The sequence below is a fragment of the Nerophis ophidion genome, linkage group LG04, assembly GCF_033978795.1.
Source record: "Nerophis ophidion isolate RoL-2023_Sa linkage group LG04, RoL_Noph_v1.0, whole genome shotgun sequence".
In the NCBI taxonomy this organism is placed as follows: domain Eukaryota; kingdom Metazoa; phylum Chordata; class Actinopteri; order Syngnathiformes; family Syngnathidae; genus Nerophis; species Nerophis ophidion.
Genome location: NC_084614.1, coordinates 73,523,429 through 73,538,491, shown reverse-complemented (window position 1 = coordinate 73,538,491; position 15,063 = coordinate 73,523,429). Strand labels below are relative to the sequence as shown.

The following is a 15,063-nucleotide window of genomic DNA, read 5'->3' as shown; positions in this document are numbered from 1 at the left end:
TTAGAGTTCGGAAATCGGTTAAAAAAATATATGGTCTTTTTTTCTGCACCATCAAGGTATATATTGACGCTTACATAGGTCTGGTGATAATGTTCCCCTTTAATATTTCATCATTGATATATAAACTATCAGACTGCGTGGTGGGTAAGAGTGGGTTTCAGTAGGCCTTTAAGTGCGCTTTTATAGTCTGACGGTAGGCGGTTATTGATAAATAAGTTCATGTTTTTCCGTTTGTTTTCTGACTTATTCCACTTGGTCAAACCTTTTCCAACATTTCCAATACAAAGGAAAAAAGTGACTTTTCAAGCTTCTTTTCAAAATAGACATTTCAAAATAAGACCCAATTCCTGTATCGAACCGTGCTATTTGTGGTGCATTTGTTCTGGCACCGCGGGACTCTCACAAAAACACACACACACACACACACACACACACACACACACACACACACACACACGTCTCCTCGGCTTTTGTGGGCTTCAGCAGAGCAATATCACTTTCCATTCCGGTCAAACAAAAGCGGAGCCACTCGACCCCATCAAGAGACAACATCGAGAGCTAGCGACGGACGTTAACGGCGCGCCGATGTCAATGACTTGACCCGAGTATTTGCTTTTTGAAAACAAAACAAAACAAAACAAAAGAAAACAAAAAAAACATGAGTTCGTTCCGGGACATTTTCGCTTTTTTTTTTTTTTTTTTGTGAGTGGGAAGAGGTGTGCGTTTAAGTGCCGCCGGGTGTTGTTGTCATCGCTCCGTGGTGAGAAATGGCAATTTTGTACAAAGAGCGCCGATTCCGTGGATAGCAATCCATTTCCCTGCGACAAGAGTGAGGCCGCAGAAAAAACAACAGAAAAAAGAGGAAGGTCGAGGAGCGTTTAGCCAGTTAGTCACTAAATGAGCATTGTTTGAAGAGATGGAGCGCGGACAAAAACTGAGAACGAGTGCACCAACAGTGTTAATTTTGTTGACGAAAAATTTTCGTCATAGTTATCGTCAACGACCTTTTTTTTCGAGACAATAACTAAATAAAAAATAATTTACGTGGACAAAGACGATGACGAGGTGTATCGACATATTCGTCAACGAATAAAAACGAGACGAAAATGTCTGCCAGAGACGAGATCCAATCGGAACTCGTTAGGAAGAGGCGGGAGGAGTTGGGAAGAGAACCAATCGGACCGACGTGGTAAGGAAGTTACGTAAACGTAGTTTGCGTTCGAGACAACATGCAGAAGAAAACATGTCAACGCCGGGGAGGAAGAGGAGAGAGGACTGTTCTGCCCTCACTGAATGTGTTGAGGTTATACAGCTTGGCAGACAGCTAAGAACCAATCCAGGATGTTCTAATAAAAGTTCCAAAGCAGATGAATCCATTTAAGCTCTTTATTGTTGTCGATCTTGCTTTGTCTTGCACTGGATTTTTATTTTTTATTATTATTATTATTGTAAAACTGAAATACACACTATGACAAATGTATAAGCTGTGAGATTCAATTAACAAACTGAAATGTAGTACACAATATGTAAACATTAGCCTTACACAAATATACAGCATTATTACCAAACAAATACTGCTGAGTGTTGAAACTATTTCGATGGTGGAAATATGTGACCGGCAGCCATTTTAAATCCTCAAACATTCATTAAAATAGTGCACAAAAATCGTTTTTCAATACACATCTTACTATCAAATTTAGCCACTTTCCACCTTAGTTAAACAGTTCACTTACAGACTTATCTTTTCCAAGGCTTGTAAGCGTTAACACAACTCGTATTTCCTGTGATAAAATGGCAACCAAGGTGATCAAAAAGGTCAACCAAAGAACGAGATTCCTCTACAGAATCTCCTCTCTGGTCAACAAAAACACCTTGAGGATTCTAGCGGGAACTCTCATTCAACCTTTCTTCGATTACGCTTGCACCTCCTGGTACCCCAGCACCTCCAAAACCCTCAAATCTAGACTCCAAACATCCCAGAATAAGCCAGTCCGGTTACTTTTAGACCTCCACCCCAGATCACACCTCAATCCAACCCACTTCTCCAAAGTGGGCTGGCTCAGGGTGGAGGACAGAGTAAAACAACTTGCACTGAGCCTAGTCTATAAAATCCGCCACACCTCCTTGATACATGTCGAACTACTTCCTTAACGTAAATGACCGCCATAACCACAACACCAGGGGGAGCTCCACAAACCACGTTAAACCCAGATTCCGATCTAACAAAGGTCTTAACTCATTCTCTTTCTATGCCACATCAATGTGGAATGCACTCCCAACAGTTGTAAAAGTAAGTGCATCTCTATATTCCTTCAAAACCGCTCTAAAACAACAACTCCAGGCAACTTCAACACTTTACTAATACCCTCCTCCATTCACATCCCATCTCCCCGGATTATAAACAACTCAAATGTACTTCTAATGTATATACTTGTACTTATGCTATCTGAACTCACTTTGTTCTCTGCTGGCTGTACATATCTTACTAAATAAGACCTACACTGTTTCAATGTCCACATTTCTCTGTTGATGCAATTGTTGATGACTGAAGTTCTGATATCAACCAAAGCTCCTCATCCCGCCCCCCGGATTGTAAATAATGTAAATAATTCAATGTACATACTATGATGATTAACTTGTGTGATGACTGTATTATGTTGATAGTATATATTTGTACCATGAATTGATTAACGTGGACCCCGTTGAAAAACGTATTGGGGTGTTACCATTTAGTGGTCAATTGTACGGAATATGTACTGAACTGTGCAATCTACTAATAAAAGTTTCAATCAGTCAATTAATCTACTTCTCATTGTTTGTGAACTGAACTAACATCGTAAACCGGAAGTGCCTAAACTGAACCGGAAGTGCCAAACTAATGACGCGCAGCATTTCCCATCGCCACAAGGTGTCAGTAATAGTCCACAATCAAACGGGCATAACAAGGACATATGCAGAAATGTTATTATATTTGACGTCAAAGATAACAAGACGCAGTGTAAGAAATGCAGCGCGAGGATTACGGGGAAAAACACAACAAACTTGAAGCGACATTTACAGTCCAATCACCCCGAAATCCACACACAGGTAAGCATTTTCCACAACATACGACTCACTCGACGTTATCCCGTTTGTTGCACGGCTTACTCGTGAAATACTAAATTTGAGACGTGATTTTCATCAAAATACGACTTGTATCGGTGATTTTTCCGCTGTTTTGCTTTGACTTTCAGGAATTGAAGGGAAAGTTGACATATTACCCTTTAGTCGACTAAATCTACTGTAGTTTTCGTCGGCTATAATCTTATATTTCCTCAACTAAAACTAAAACAATTTAAATAACTAAATTATGACTAAAACTAAATTACATTTTATTCAAAAGACTATCACTACAACTATATCAAATTTTGCTGTCAAAATTAACACTAGTGCACACGAAAAAAAATCATATTTATTTATCCATCCATCCATTTTTCTACCGCTTATTCCCCTTTGGGGTCGCGGGGGGCGCTTGTGCCTATCTCAGGTACAATCGGGCGGAAGGCGGCGTGCACCCTGGACAAGTCGCTACTTCATCGCAGCATATTTATTCTTCAATCCATCCATCCACCATCTTCCGCTTATCTGAGGTCGGGTCGCGGGGGCAGCAGCCTAAGCAGGGAAGCCCAGACTTCCCTCTCCCCAGCCTCTTCGTCTAGCTCTTCCCGGGGGATCCCGAGGCGTTCCCAGGCCAGCCGGGAGACATAGTCTTCCCAACGTGTCCTGGGTCTTCCCCGTGGCCTCCTACCGGTTGGACGTGCCCTAAACCCGAACCACCTCATCTGGCTCCTCTCGATGTAGAGTAGCAGTGGCTTTACTTTGAGTTCCTCCCGGATGACAGAGCTTCTCACCCTAACTCTAAGGGAGAGCCCCGCCACCGGGCGGAGGAAACTCATTTCGGCCGCTTGTCCCCGTGATCTTATCCTTTCGGTCATGACCCAAAGCTCATGACCATAGGTGAGGATGGGAACGTAGATCGACCGGTAAATTTAGAGCTTTGCCTTCCGGCTCAGCTACTTCTTCACCACAACGGATCGATACAACGTCCGCATTACCGAAGACGCCGCACCGATCCGCCTGTTGATCTCACGATCCACTCTTCCCCCACTCGTGAACAAGACTCCTAGGTACTTGAACTCCTCCACTTGGGGCAGGGTCTCCTCCCCAACCCGGAGATGGCACTCCACCCTTTGTTTTTATTATTTTTTATTATTTTTGTATTGGTTTTATTTTTAATTCAATCATTGGTGGAGCTAAGGATATTTGAACACTGTTTTTAATATTGTTGTGCAGCACTTGGTAAACATTTTTGTTGTTTAGAAGTGCGATACAAATAAAGTGGATTGGATTGGAAAAACACCAATTTTAATTTTTTTTTTTTTTGTGCCCGCACAAAATGTTTTGTCGTTTTTTTTTTTGGTTTTTCCCCCAGTAGGAACTCGATTTAACTTTAAGCAGTTTGTCCCACATGATTCTGTCCAACAGGGCCTTCAGAGGTCGCCCTTTGGGACCCCCACAGCCCCCCAAGACAGGTGCGTTTTAACATGTCTTTTGCATGGAGACTGGTGGAGACACATTTTCAGGTAAGTTGTGTTCCTTTTTTTTTTTTTTTTTAATCTGGTATACCTATTCCAGTGGTTCTCAAATGGGAGTACGCGTACCCCACATATATACATATATATATATATATAATTGATGTATACATACACACACACACACACACACACACACACACACACACACACACACACACACACACACACACACACACACACACACACACACACACACACCTTTAGTTTATGCTTTATACTTTACAATTGTTACATTTTTTGGATTTTCACTTTGGATGTCTAAGCTAAATATCCAATATTCAAGTGTAACTCCACTTCATCATCAGTCCTCTGTTCCTCACTTTGACTGTTTTTTTATTTCAAACTTTCTCAGGCTTTTATTCGACTAATGATACCACAAGAAGACGCGCACGATTGTAGACAACCACAACGTATCCAACAGGATTTTTTATTTTTATTTTTTTTTAAATACCATATTTTTCGGAATATAAGTCGCTCTGGAGTATAAGTCGCACCTGCCAAAAATACACAATAAAGAAGTAAAAAAACATATATAAGTCGCACTGGAGTATAAGTCGCATTTTGGGGGAAATGTATTTGATAAAACCCATCACCAAAAAAAGACATTTGAAAGGCAATATAAAATAAATAAAGAATAGTGAACAACAGGCTGAATAAGTGTACGTTATATGACGCATAAATAACCAACTGAGAAGGTGCTTCGTATGTTAACGTAACATATACAATGGATGTCCGCTAACTTTTTGCAAGTCAACGCCAAAAAAACAGAGATGCTGATTATCGGTCCTGCTAGACACCGACCTCTATTTAATAATACAACTTTAACATTTGACAACCAAATAATAAAACAAGGTGACTCGGTAAAGAATCTGGGTATTATCTTCGACCCAACTCTCTCCTTTGAGTCACACATTAAAAGCGTTACTAAAACGGCCTTCTTTCATCTCTGTAATATCGCTAAAATTCGCTCCATTTTGTCCACTAAAGACGCTGAGATCGTTATACATGCGTTTGTTACGTCCCGCCTCGATTACTGTAACGTATTATTTTCGGGTCTCCCCATGTCTAGCATTAAAAGATTACAGTTGGTACAAAATTCGGCTGCTAGACTTTTGACAAGAACAAGAAAGTTTGATCACATTACGCCTGTACTGGCTCACCTGCACTGGCTTCCTGTGCACTTAAGATGTGACTTTAAGGTTTTACTACTTACGTATAAAATACTACACGGTCTAGCTCCATCCTATCTTGCCGATTGTATTGTACCATATGTCCCGGCAAGAAATCTGCGTTCAAAGGACTCCGGCTTATTAGTGATTCCCAAAGCCCAAAAAAAGTCTGCGGGCTATAGAGTGTTTTTCATTTCGGGCTCCAGTACTCTGGAATGCCCTCCCGGTAACAGTTCGAGATGCCACCTCAGTAGAAGCATTTAAGTCTGACCTTAAAACTCATTTGTATACTCTAGCCTTTAAATAGACTCCCTTTTTAGAGCAGTTGATCTGCCGTTTCTTTTCTTTTTCTCCTCTGTCCCACTCTCCCTTGTGGAGGGGGTCCGGTCCGGTGGCCATGGATGAAGTACTGGCTGTTCAGAGTCGGGACACAGGATGGACCACTCGTTCAAAATCGGGACCCAGGATGGACTGCTCGCCTGTGTATCAGTTGGGGACATCTCTGCGCTGCTGATCCGCCTCCGCTTGGGATGTTTTCCTATTGGCTCCACTGTGGACGGGACTCTCGCTACTGTGTTGGATCTGCTTTGGACTGGACTCTCGCGGTTGTGTTGGAGCCACTATGGATTGAACTTTCACAGTATCATGTTAGACCTGCTCGACATCCTTTGCTTTCGGTCCCCTAGAGGGGGGAAGGGGGGTTGCCCACATATGCGGTCCTCTCCATGGTTCCTCATAGTCATCATTGTCACCGACGTCCCACTGGGTGTGAGTTTTCCTTGCCCTTATGTGGGCCCTACCGAGGATGTCGTAGTGGTTTGTGTTGTGGTTTGTGCAGCCCTTTGAGACACTAGTGATTTAGGGCTATATAAATGATCATTGATTGATTGATTGATATTATGGTAAGAGTCATTCAAATAACTAACATATACAACATGCTATATGTTTACCAAACAATCTGTCACTCCTAATCGTTAAATCCCATGAAATCTTATACGTCTAGTCTCTTACGTGAATGAGCTAAATAATATTTGATATTTGATAAGCCGCACCCCTGGCCAAACTATGAAAAAAACTGCGACTTATAGTCCGAAAAATACGTTATACAGATTTTTGGCTCATTTTCCAACATGTTGACCACACAAACAAAAAAAACAACATAACATGACATTAAGTCGAGTTACTCCCAGTAGGATTCCAGTCCAAAACCATTAAGAATCCAGTCTAATGGGATTGTGTAAGGCGTTTAAAAACTGCCGAGGGGCTCCGAATGACCTTGCAAGGCTGCAATATTGAAAAGATAGGCGAATATTCCGGCGGTGAGGTTTCGAAGCAGCAAGCAAGTTTTCTTTTGATTAGGATCTTTGTTTCAAAGTCCTGACAAAGCTCGCTTGGATGCTCGGGCCTCCGAGGTGGGAAGTGCCTGGCATGGAGCCCGCCCGCCCCCGGCCCCCCCAGGAGTTCTGACTTGTCAGGCTTTGATGAGACCGGGAACGCTGTCACGGTGCCAATACGAGCATTGAACACAAAGAACAGCTAAAACTAACAAAAACAATGTTTTGAACCATTAGTTTGACGTCATGTGAATACTAAATTCCAATTTTTCGGAACGGAGCAAGGGCGTATCGACTCATGCTTCAAATCTGAGAAAAACCTCAGACTACGTTTGCGGTCCAGTTAGTAGAACTTATTGCGCAAACCTCAAAAGTGACCGAAAAAGTGTTGAAAATGACTTTTATCCCTCTAGTCCAGGCGTGTCCAAAGTGCGGCCCGAGGGCCATTTGTGGCCCCCAGCTAATTTGTTAACGTTCTGAAAAGTACTATAATAAAAATTTAAAACATAAAAGAGTGTAATAAAAGAGTAAACAGTGACATGTAACAAGAACGAGTCGCAGCGTTGACAATAATAACACAAAGCTGCCATGCGGACTGTTATTGACCTGGGGGATAATATTGCATATTTTGTGCAAAACAAAATATTCTTTCACAAAAAGGGCATCAAATAAAAGAAAAAAGTATGAAAAAAAATATAAAATCATATAATCAAGAGATCTGCAGACTCAAGCGTTAAAAGTTTGGAACACTCTCTTGGTTGCTTTGTTGGGTCTGCTCCTGTCTCTGGCCATGCTCAAAGCGGACGATGGCGTGGAACACCGCAGAGGCCACCCCAGTGTATATGTTTCTTTTAGTTTTTATTCATAGCTGTATGTAGAAGTGGCTGCTTTAATGTATTTCATGTTCTTTGTGTTCTTTGATGTTTCCTTCTTTCAAACATGTAAGACTGATGTGTACTATGGCTATGAGTGGTTGTTGTTTTTTTTCCCTTGGCCTCAGTCTGGACCCCCTCTCCAGGGCCCAGGCTTAGACCGATTTTTTTATTTTATTTTAATCTTCTATTTTTTTCTCTCCCCCCCCCCCCCCCCCCACTTGTTTAGCTGTATCTCACCTTTTTTGTAAGGGGCGCTGGAAGCCGGCAGACCCGTCAGCGATCCTGTTCTGTCTCCCTGTAACGTTTGTCTGATCTTGAATGGGATTGTGCTGAAAATTTTAATTTTCCTGAAGGAACTCTCCTGACGGAAAAACTAAAGTACTATCTAATCTAATCTAATCTATCCATCCATCCCCATCCATTTTCTACCGCTTATTCCCTTTCGGGGTCGCGGGGGGCGCTGGCGCCTATCTCAGCTACAATCGGGCGGAAGGCAGGGTACACCCTGGACAAGTCGCCCCCTCATCACAGGGCCAACACAGATAGACAGACAACATTCACACTCACATTCACACACTAGGGCCAATTTAGTGTTGCCAATCAACCTATCCCCAGGTGCATGTCTTTGGAAGTGGGAGGAAGCCGGAGTACCCGGAGGGAACCCACGCATTCACGGGGAGAACATGCAAACTCCACACAGAAAGAACCCGAGCCTGGATTTGAACCCAGGACTGCAGGAACTTCGTATTGTGAGGCAGACGCACTAACCCCTCTGCCACAGTGAAGCCCTAATCTAATCTAATCTAAGTAAAAAAAAAAATATATATATACATTTGGTTTATTTTCAACACTTATTATTTGTTTATTGTTATGAATTGTTGACCTATTTGGGCTTCCAATGACTTCACGTCAAATATTCCACTTTGAAATGTTTTGGGGGAAAATGTTGCATAGTTTGTGTGTTTGCCATATAAATAAGGGTTTTGACATAAAGGCCATGAACATAAAAACAAAATTTTGAAAAATGTTATAACGACAGACAGACCTGAAGTTGATCTCGAGAATCAAGCGTTAAATGAAAAAAAAAAAAAAATGAATGACTTATTTCTAACATTTTTATGACTGAGACACTTACGGAGACCGGGGGACCAGAGGTGGGTAGAGTAGCCAGAAATTGTACTCAAGTAAAAGTACTGTTACTTTCGAGATTTATTACTCAAGTAAAAGTAAGGAGTAGTCACCCAAATATTTACTTGAGTAAAAGTAAAAAGTAAGTTGTGAAAAAACTACTCAAGTACCGAGTAACTGATGAGTGACCTGATTACGGCAACAAATAATGCACAAAAACATAAAAATAGCAATGAGCAAATTCAGAGCCAGGAATATCTCTTAAGCAACTAAAACAATAATTTATATTAAATAATAATACATGAAAAAAAAAAAAATTAAGGCACATTGAGCCACAATAACATAACAGCACCATAGGCTCAGTAGGCATTGATTGATTGATTGATTGATTGATTAAAACTTGTATTAGTAGATTGTACAGTACAGTACATATTCCGTACAATTGACCACTAAATGGTAACACCCCAATAAGTTTTTCAATGTTAATTAATTACTTAATAAATGACCAAGTGGAGGTGATCTACCTCATATATACATATAAATATATATACATATAATTTTTTATTTTGCCGTTTTTGTTGACATGTTAAAGGTGTTTTAATGAATATACATAAATTTTTAACACATAGATTCCTATCTTTCATGAAGACAAGAATATAAATTGGTGTATTACCTGATTCTGATGACTTGTATTGATTGGAATCAGACAGTATAGTGCTGATAATGTCCACGTTTACAAATGGAGGAGAAAAAATGTTCCTCTTTTCCGTCTAATACCACATGAAAGTCGTTGGTTTTTGGCATCTTATTTGTCCAGCTTCCATATTCGTTTTTATACACTTTGCAAGAAATACATTGGCGGCAAACTACGTAGCTTGCTAGCTTGTTTACACTGGCTTTCGGAAACTCTTATTTTGTTAGCGCAGGCGCGATGGAACGGCACTTTTATTGCGAAGACAGGAACCGTGCGATCAGTCTTTAGGCTTTTGACGGGAAGTACGGTTGAAATTAAAAGTGTCTTTTTTCCTTTACACTTTTGATTGATTGATTGAAACTTTTATTAGTAGATTGCACAGTACAGCACATATTCCGTACAATTGACCACTAAATGGTAACACCCCAATAAGTTTTTCAACTTGTTTAAGTCGGGTCTACGTGTGACGGTCATGTGACCGCCTGGCTCTGTTTGATTGGTCCAACGTCACCAGTGACTGCATGTGATTTCGAGTTCGAGATGCTACCTCAGTAGAAGCATTTAAGTCTAACCCTAAAACTCATCTGTATACTCTAGCCTTTAAATAGACCTCATTTTTAGACCAGTTGATCTTCCGCTTCTTTTGTTTTTTCTCCTATGTCCCCCCCTACCTTGTGGAGGGGGTCCGGTCCGATGACCAGGGATGAAGTACTGGCTGTCCAGAGTCGAGACCCAGGATGGACCGCTCGTCGGGACCCAGGATGGACCGCTCGCCTGTGTATCGGTTGGGGACATCTCTACGCTGCTGATCCGCCTCCGCTTGGGATGGTTTCCTGTGGACGGGACTCTCGCTGCTGTCTTGGATCCGCTTTGAACTGAACTCTCGCGGCTGTGTTGGAGCCACTATGGATTGAACTTTCACAGTATCATGTTAGACCCGCTCGACATCCATTGCTTTCGGTCCCCTAGAGGGGGGGAGGGGGGTTGCCCACTTCTGAGGTCCTCTCCAAGGTTTCTCATAGTCAGCATTGTCACTGGCGTCCCACTGGATGCGAATTCTCCCTGCCCACTGGGTGTGAGTTTTCCTTGCCCTTTTGTGGGTTCTTCCGAGGATGTTGTAGTCGTAATGGTTTGTGCAGCCCTTTGAGACATTTGTGATTTAGGGCTATATAAATAAACATTGATTGATTGATTGATTGATTGGTGAAACGCAGGCATGCGTATCCTACTTCGAAGGTCTGTCTAACAAACCAAAACAAACATTAACAGGTCGCTTAAAAAAAGTAGCGAGCGTTTCTTCTCTATAAATATCCATCCATCCATCCATTTTCTACCGCTTATTCCCTTTCGGGGTCGCGGGGGGCGCTGGCGCCTATCTCAGCTACAATCGGGCGGAAGGCGGAGTACACCCTGGACAAGTCGCCACCTCATCGCAGGGCCAACACAGATAGACAACATTCACACTCACATTCACACACTAGGGCCAATTTTAGTGTTGCCAATCAAACTATCCCCAGGTGCATGTCTTTGGAAGTGGGAGGAAGCCGTAGTACCCGGAGGGAACCCACGCATTCACGGGGAGAACATGCAAACTCCACACAGAAAGATCCCGAGCCTGGATTTGAACCCAGGACTTCAGGAACTTCGTATTGTGAGGCAGACGCACTAACCCCTCTGCCACCGTGAAGCCCATACTCAAGTAAAAGTATGTTGCATAAAAATTACTCTTAGAACAGTGGTTCTTAACCTTGTTGGAGGTTCCGAACCCCACCAGTTTCATACGCGCATTCACCGAACCCTTCTTTTGTGAAAATTTGTATTAATTTTTTTTCAAATTCAAGACAAAGTTATATGTGTTTTTTTTTTTTCCTGGTTTACAAAATGAACCGTGCATGAACTCACTACAAATTACACACCTGCAAATCAGTCTGACTTCCGCAGTTGGCGTATCCACGATACGCCGATATGGATAAGTTTCTATTTACACGATGAGTCCATACTTGCCAACCCTGCCGATTTTCCCGGGAGAATCCCGAATTCCAGTGCCCCTCCTGAAAATCTCCCGGGGCAACCATTCTCCTTAGGCGTCCTCTACAAGCTGTCGTCACGTCCGCTTTTCGTCCGTACGAACGCCGTGTCGGCGCATTCGCATCATAGCTCGGTTGGTAGAGTGGCCGTGCCAGCAACTTGAGGGTTGCAGGTTCGATTCCCGCTTCCGCCATCCTAGTCACTGCCGTTGTGTCCTTGGGCAAGACACTTTACCCACCTGCTCCCAGTGCCACCCACACTGGTTTAAATGTAACTTAGATATTGGGTTTCACTATGTAAAAGCGCTTTGAGTCACTTGAGAAAAGCGCTATATAAATATAATTCACTTCACAATTCACTTCATTTATGTGGCTTTTAGGAACTATATATATTGTCACTTTAGTAGGTAGACATATTCACGTTGCACTTTACTGTTGTGTTTTCTTTTCTTTTTGTCTACGCATGGGAGAGTGAGAAACAGCATTTCTATTCCTTTGTATGTCTTTACATATAAAGAAATTGACAAATAAATGATAAATAAATGATAAATGGGTTGTACTTGTATAGCGCTTTTCTACCATCAAGGTACTCAAAGCGCTTTGACACTACTTCCACATTTACCCATTCACACACACATTCACACACTGATGGAGGGAGCTGCCATGCAAGGCGCCAACCAGCACCCATCAGGAGCAAGGGTGAAGTGTCTTGCTCAGGACACAACGGACGTGACGAGGTTGGTACTAGGTGGGATTTGAACCAGGGACCCTCGGGTTGCGCACGGCCACTCTCCCACTGACTTGACTTTACTTTACACACACATAAGTGAATCCAGGGCATACTTGGTCAACAGCCATACATGTCACACTAAGGGTAGCCGTATAAACAACTTTAACACTGTTACAAATATGCGCCACACTGTGAACCCACACCAAACAAGAATGACGGGAGAAAATCCTCACCGTAACACAACAGAACAAATACCCTGGATCCCTTGCAGCACTAACTCTCCCGGGATCTACAATATACATCCCCCGCTACTGCCCCATCTCCCGAATTCGGAAGTCTCAAGGTTGGCAATTATGGATGAGTCAGGTGTGTCTTGACTGGCTCCGCCGAACCCCTGAGGCCGACTCACCGAACCCCTAGGGTTCGATCCAACCCAGGTTAAGAACCACTGTCTTAGAAGTACAATTTAATCCAAAAGTTACTCAAGTAGATGTAACAGACCAAATTTGAGGAAAGCTATAAAGGTAAAAAAAACCCAACAACTATTGTATTGTTCTGATTATCGGTCCTGCTAGACACCGAACTCTATTTAATAATACAACTCTAACATTTGACAGCCAAACAATTAAACAAGGCGACACGGAAAAGAATCTGGGTATTATCTTCGACCCAACTCTTTCCTTTGAGGCACACATTAAAAGCGTTACTAAAACGGCCTTCTTTCATCTCCGTAATATCGCTAAAATTCGCTCCATTCTGTCCACTAAAGACGCTGAGATCATTATCTATTTCTTTGTTACGTCTCGTCTCGATTACTGTAACGTATTATTTTCGGGTCTCCCCATGTCTAGCATTAAAAGATTACAGTTGGTACAAAATGCGGCTGCTAGACTTTTGACAAGAACAAGAAAGTTTGATCACATTACGCCTGTACTGGCTCACCTGCACTGGCTTCCTGTGCACTTAAGATGTGACTTTAAGGTTTTACTACTTACGTATAAAATACTACACGGTCTAGCTCCATCCTATCTTGCCGATTGTATTGTACCATATGTCCCGGCAAGAAATCTGCGTTCAAAGGACTCCGGCTTATTAGTGATTCCCAAAGCCCAAAAAAAGTCTGCGGGCTATAGAGCGTTTTCATTTCGGGCTCCAGTACTCAGGAATGCCCTCCCGGTAACAGTTCCAGATGCCACCTCAGTAGAAGCATTTAAGTCTCACCTTAAAACTCATTTGTATACTCTAGCCTTTAAATAGACTCCCTTTTTAGACCAGTTGATCTGCCGTTTCTTTTCTTTTTCTCCTATGTCCCACTCTCCCTTGTGGAGGGGGTCCGGTCCGATCCGGTGGCCATGTACTGCTCGCCTGTGTATCGGCTGGGGACATCTCTGCGCTGCTGATCCGCCTCCGCTTGGGATGGTTTCCTGCTGGCTCCGCTGTGAACGGGACTCTCGCTGCTGTGTTGGATCCGCTTTGGACTGGACTCTCGCGACTGTGTTGGATCCATTATGGATTGAACTTTCACAGTATCATGTTAGACCCGCTCGACATCCATTGCTTTCGTCCTCTCCAAGGTTCTCATAGTCATCATTGTCACCGACGTCCCACTGGGTGTGAGTTTTCCTTGCCCTTATGTGGGCCCTACCGAGGATGTCGTAGTGGTTTGTGCAGCCCTTTGAGACACTAGTGATTTAGGGCTATATAAGTAAACATTGATTGATTGATTGATATTGCTTTTAAAAAAGAAAAATAGCAAAATGGCCCCCGCATAATTTGATTTTTCAGTCTGTGGCCCTCAGTGGAAAAAGTTTGAACACCCCTGCTCTAGTCTTTTCACCTTAAAAAAGAAAACAAATCCTTCAGAAGCAAAGCCAAACACCTACAAGATGAACTGTGATCTAAAATCTAAAAAAAAAAAAGGAACTAGTTTCTAAGAAAAGAGAAGTAACAATGGAAGAGTGTGAAAGGAAAACACCAACCTGGCAGCTCCTTATCGCCCTTCATCCATCTGATGGTTGCGGCAGGCTTACTGCTCATGGCGCTGCAGGTCATCTCCGTCTCGTTGCCCTCGCTCAGAACCTCATCGCGGGCATCGATGATGGGGTTGCCTGGAGGAACTGCACCGGGGGAATATAGGAAGCTATTTTTAGCGAGCGGCGTTCGGCCTTGCTGCGATAAACGCGATGGACTATGACGGCGTCCGATAACGAGTGACTTTTGTTCTGAAGAATCACGGAGGCGATTAGTAGGGAGGGAATTATTAAAGACGAGCAGGAAAAACGTTTCGGATTTAAATTCCCTTTAGTGCGAAGGCGTTTTTAATTAAATGAAATAGTATTATTCATTGAAGAAGACAAATTATTAGCAATGTAAGAAAAAAAAAGTGCTGTTTTCAATCCTGACAAAATTAGAATTGATGAAGGCCAGTTAGTTGTGTTGCAAGTAAAATACAAGAAAGTAAAACCAGAACAC

The 15,063-nt window shown here is 42.5% G+C and overlaps 1 protein-coding gene across 5 annotated transcripts in view; it reads right to left on the bottom strand.

The window, feature by feature from the left end:
* cadm1a (cell adhesion molecule 1a) overlaps positions 1 to 15,063 on the bottom strand; it is a 968,224-nt gene that overhangs the window by 175,345 nt on the left and 777,816 nt on the right. For all 5 annotated transcript variants that reach the window (XM_061898993.1, XM_061898992.1, XM_061898988.1 and 2 more), the window contains exon 5: positions 14,571 to 14,708. In XM_061898993.1, the coding sequence (XP_061754977.1) occupies positions 14,571 to 14,708 (138 nt within the window). The remainder of the gene's footprint in view (positions 1 to 14,570; positions 14,709 to 15,063) is intronic.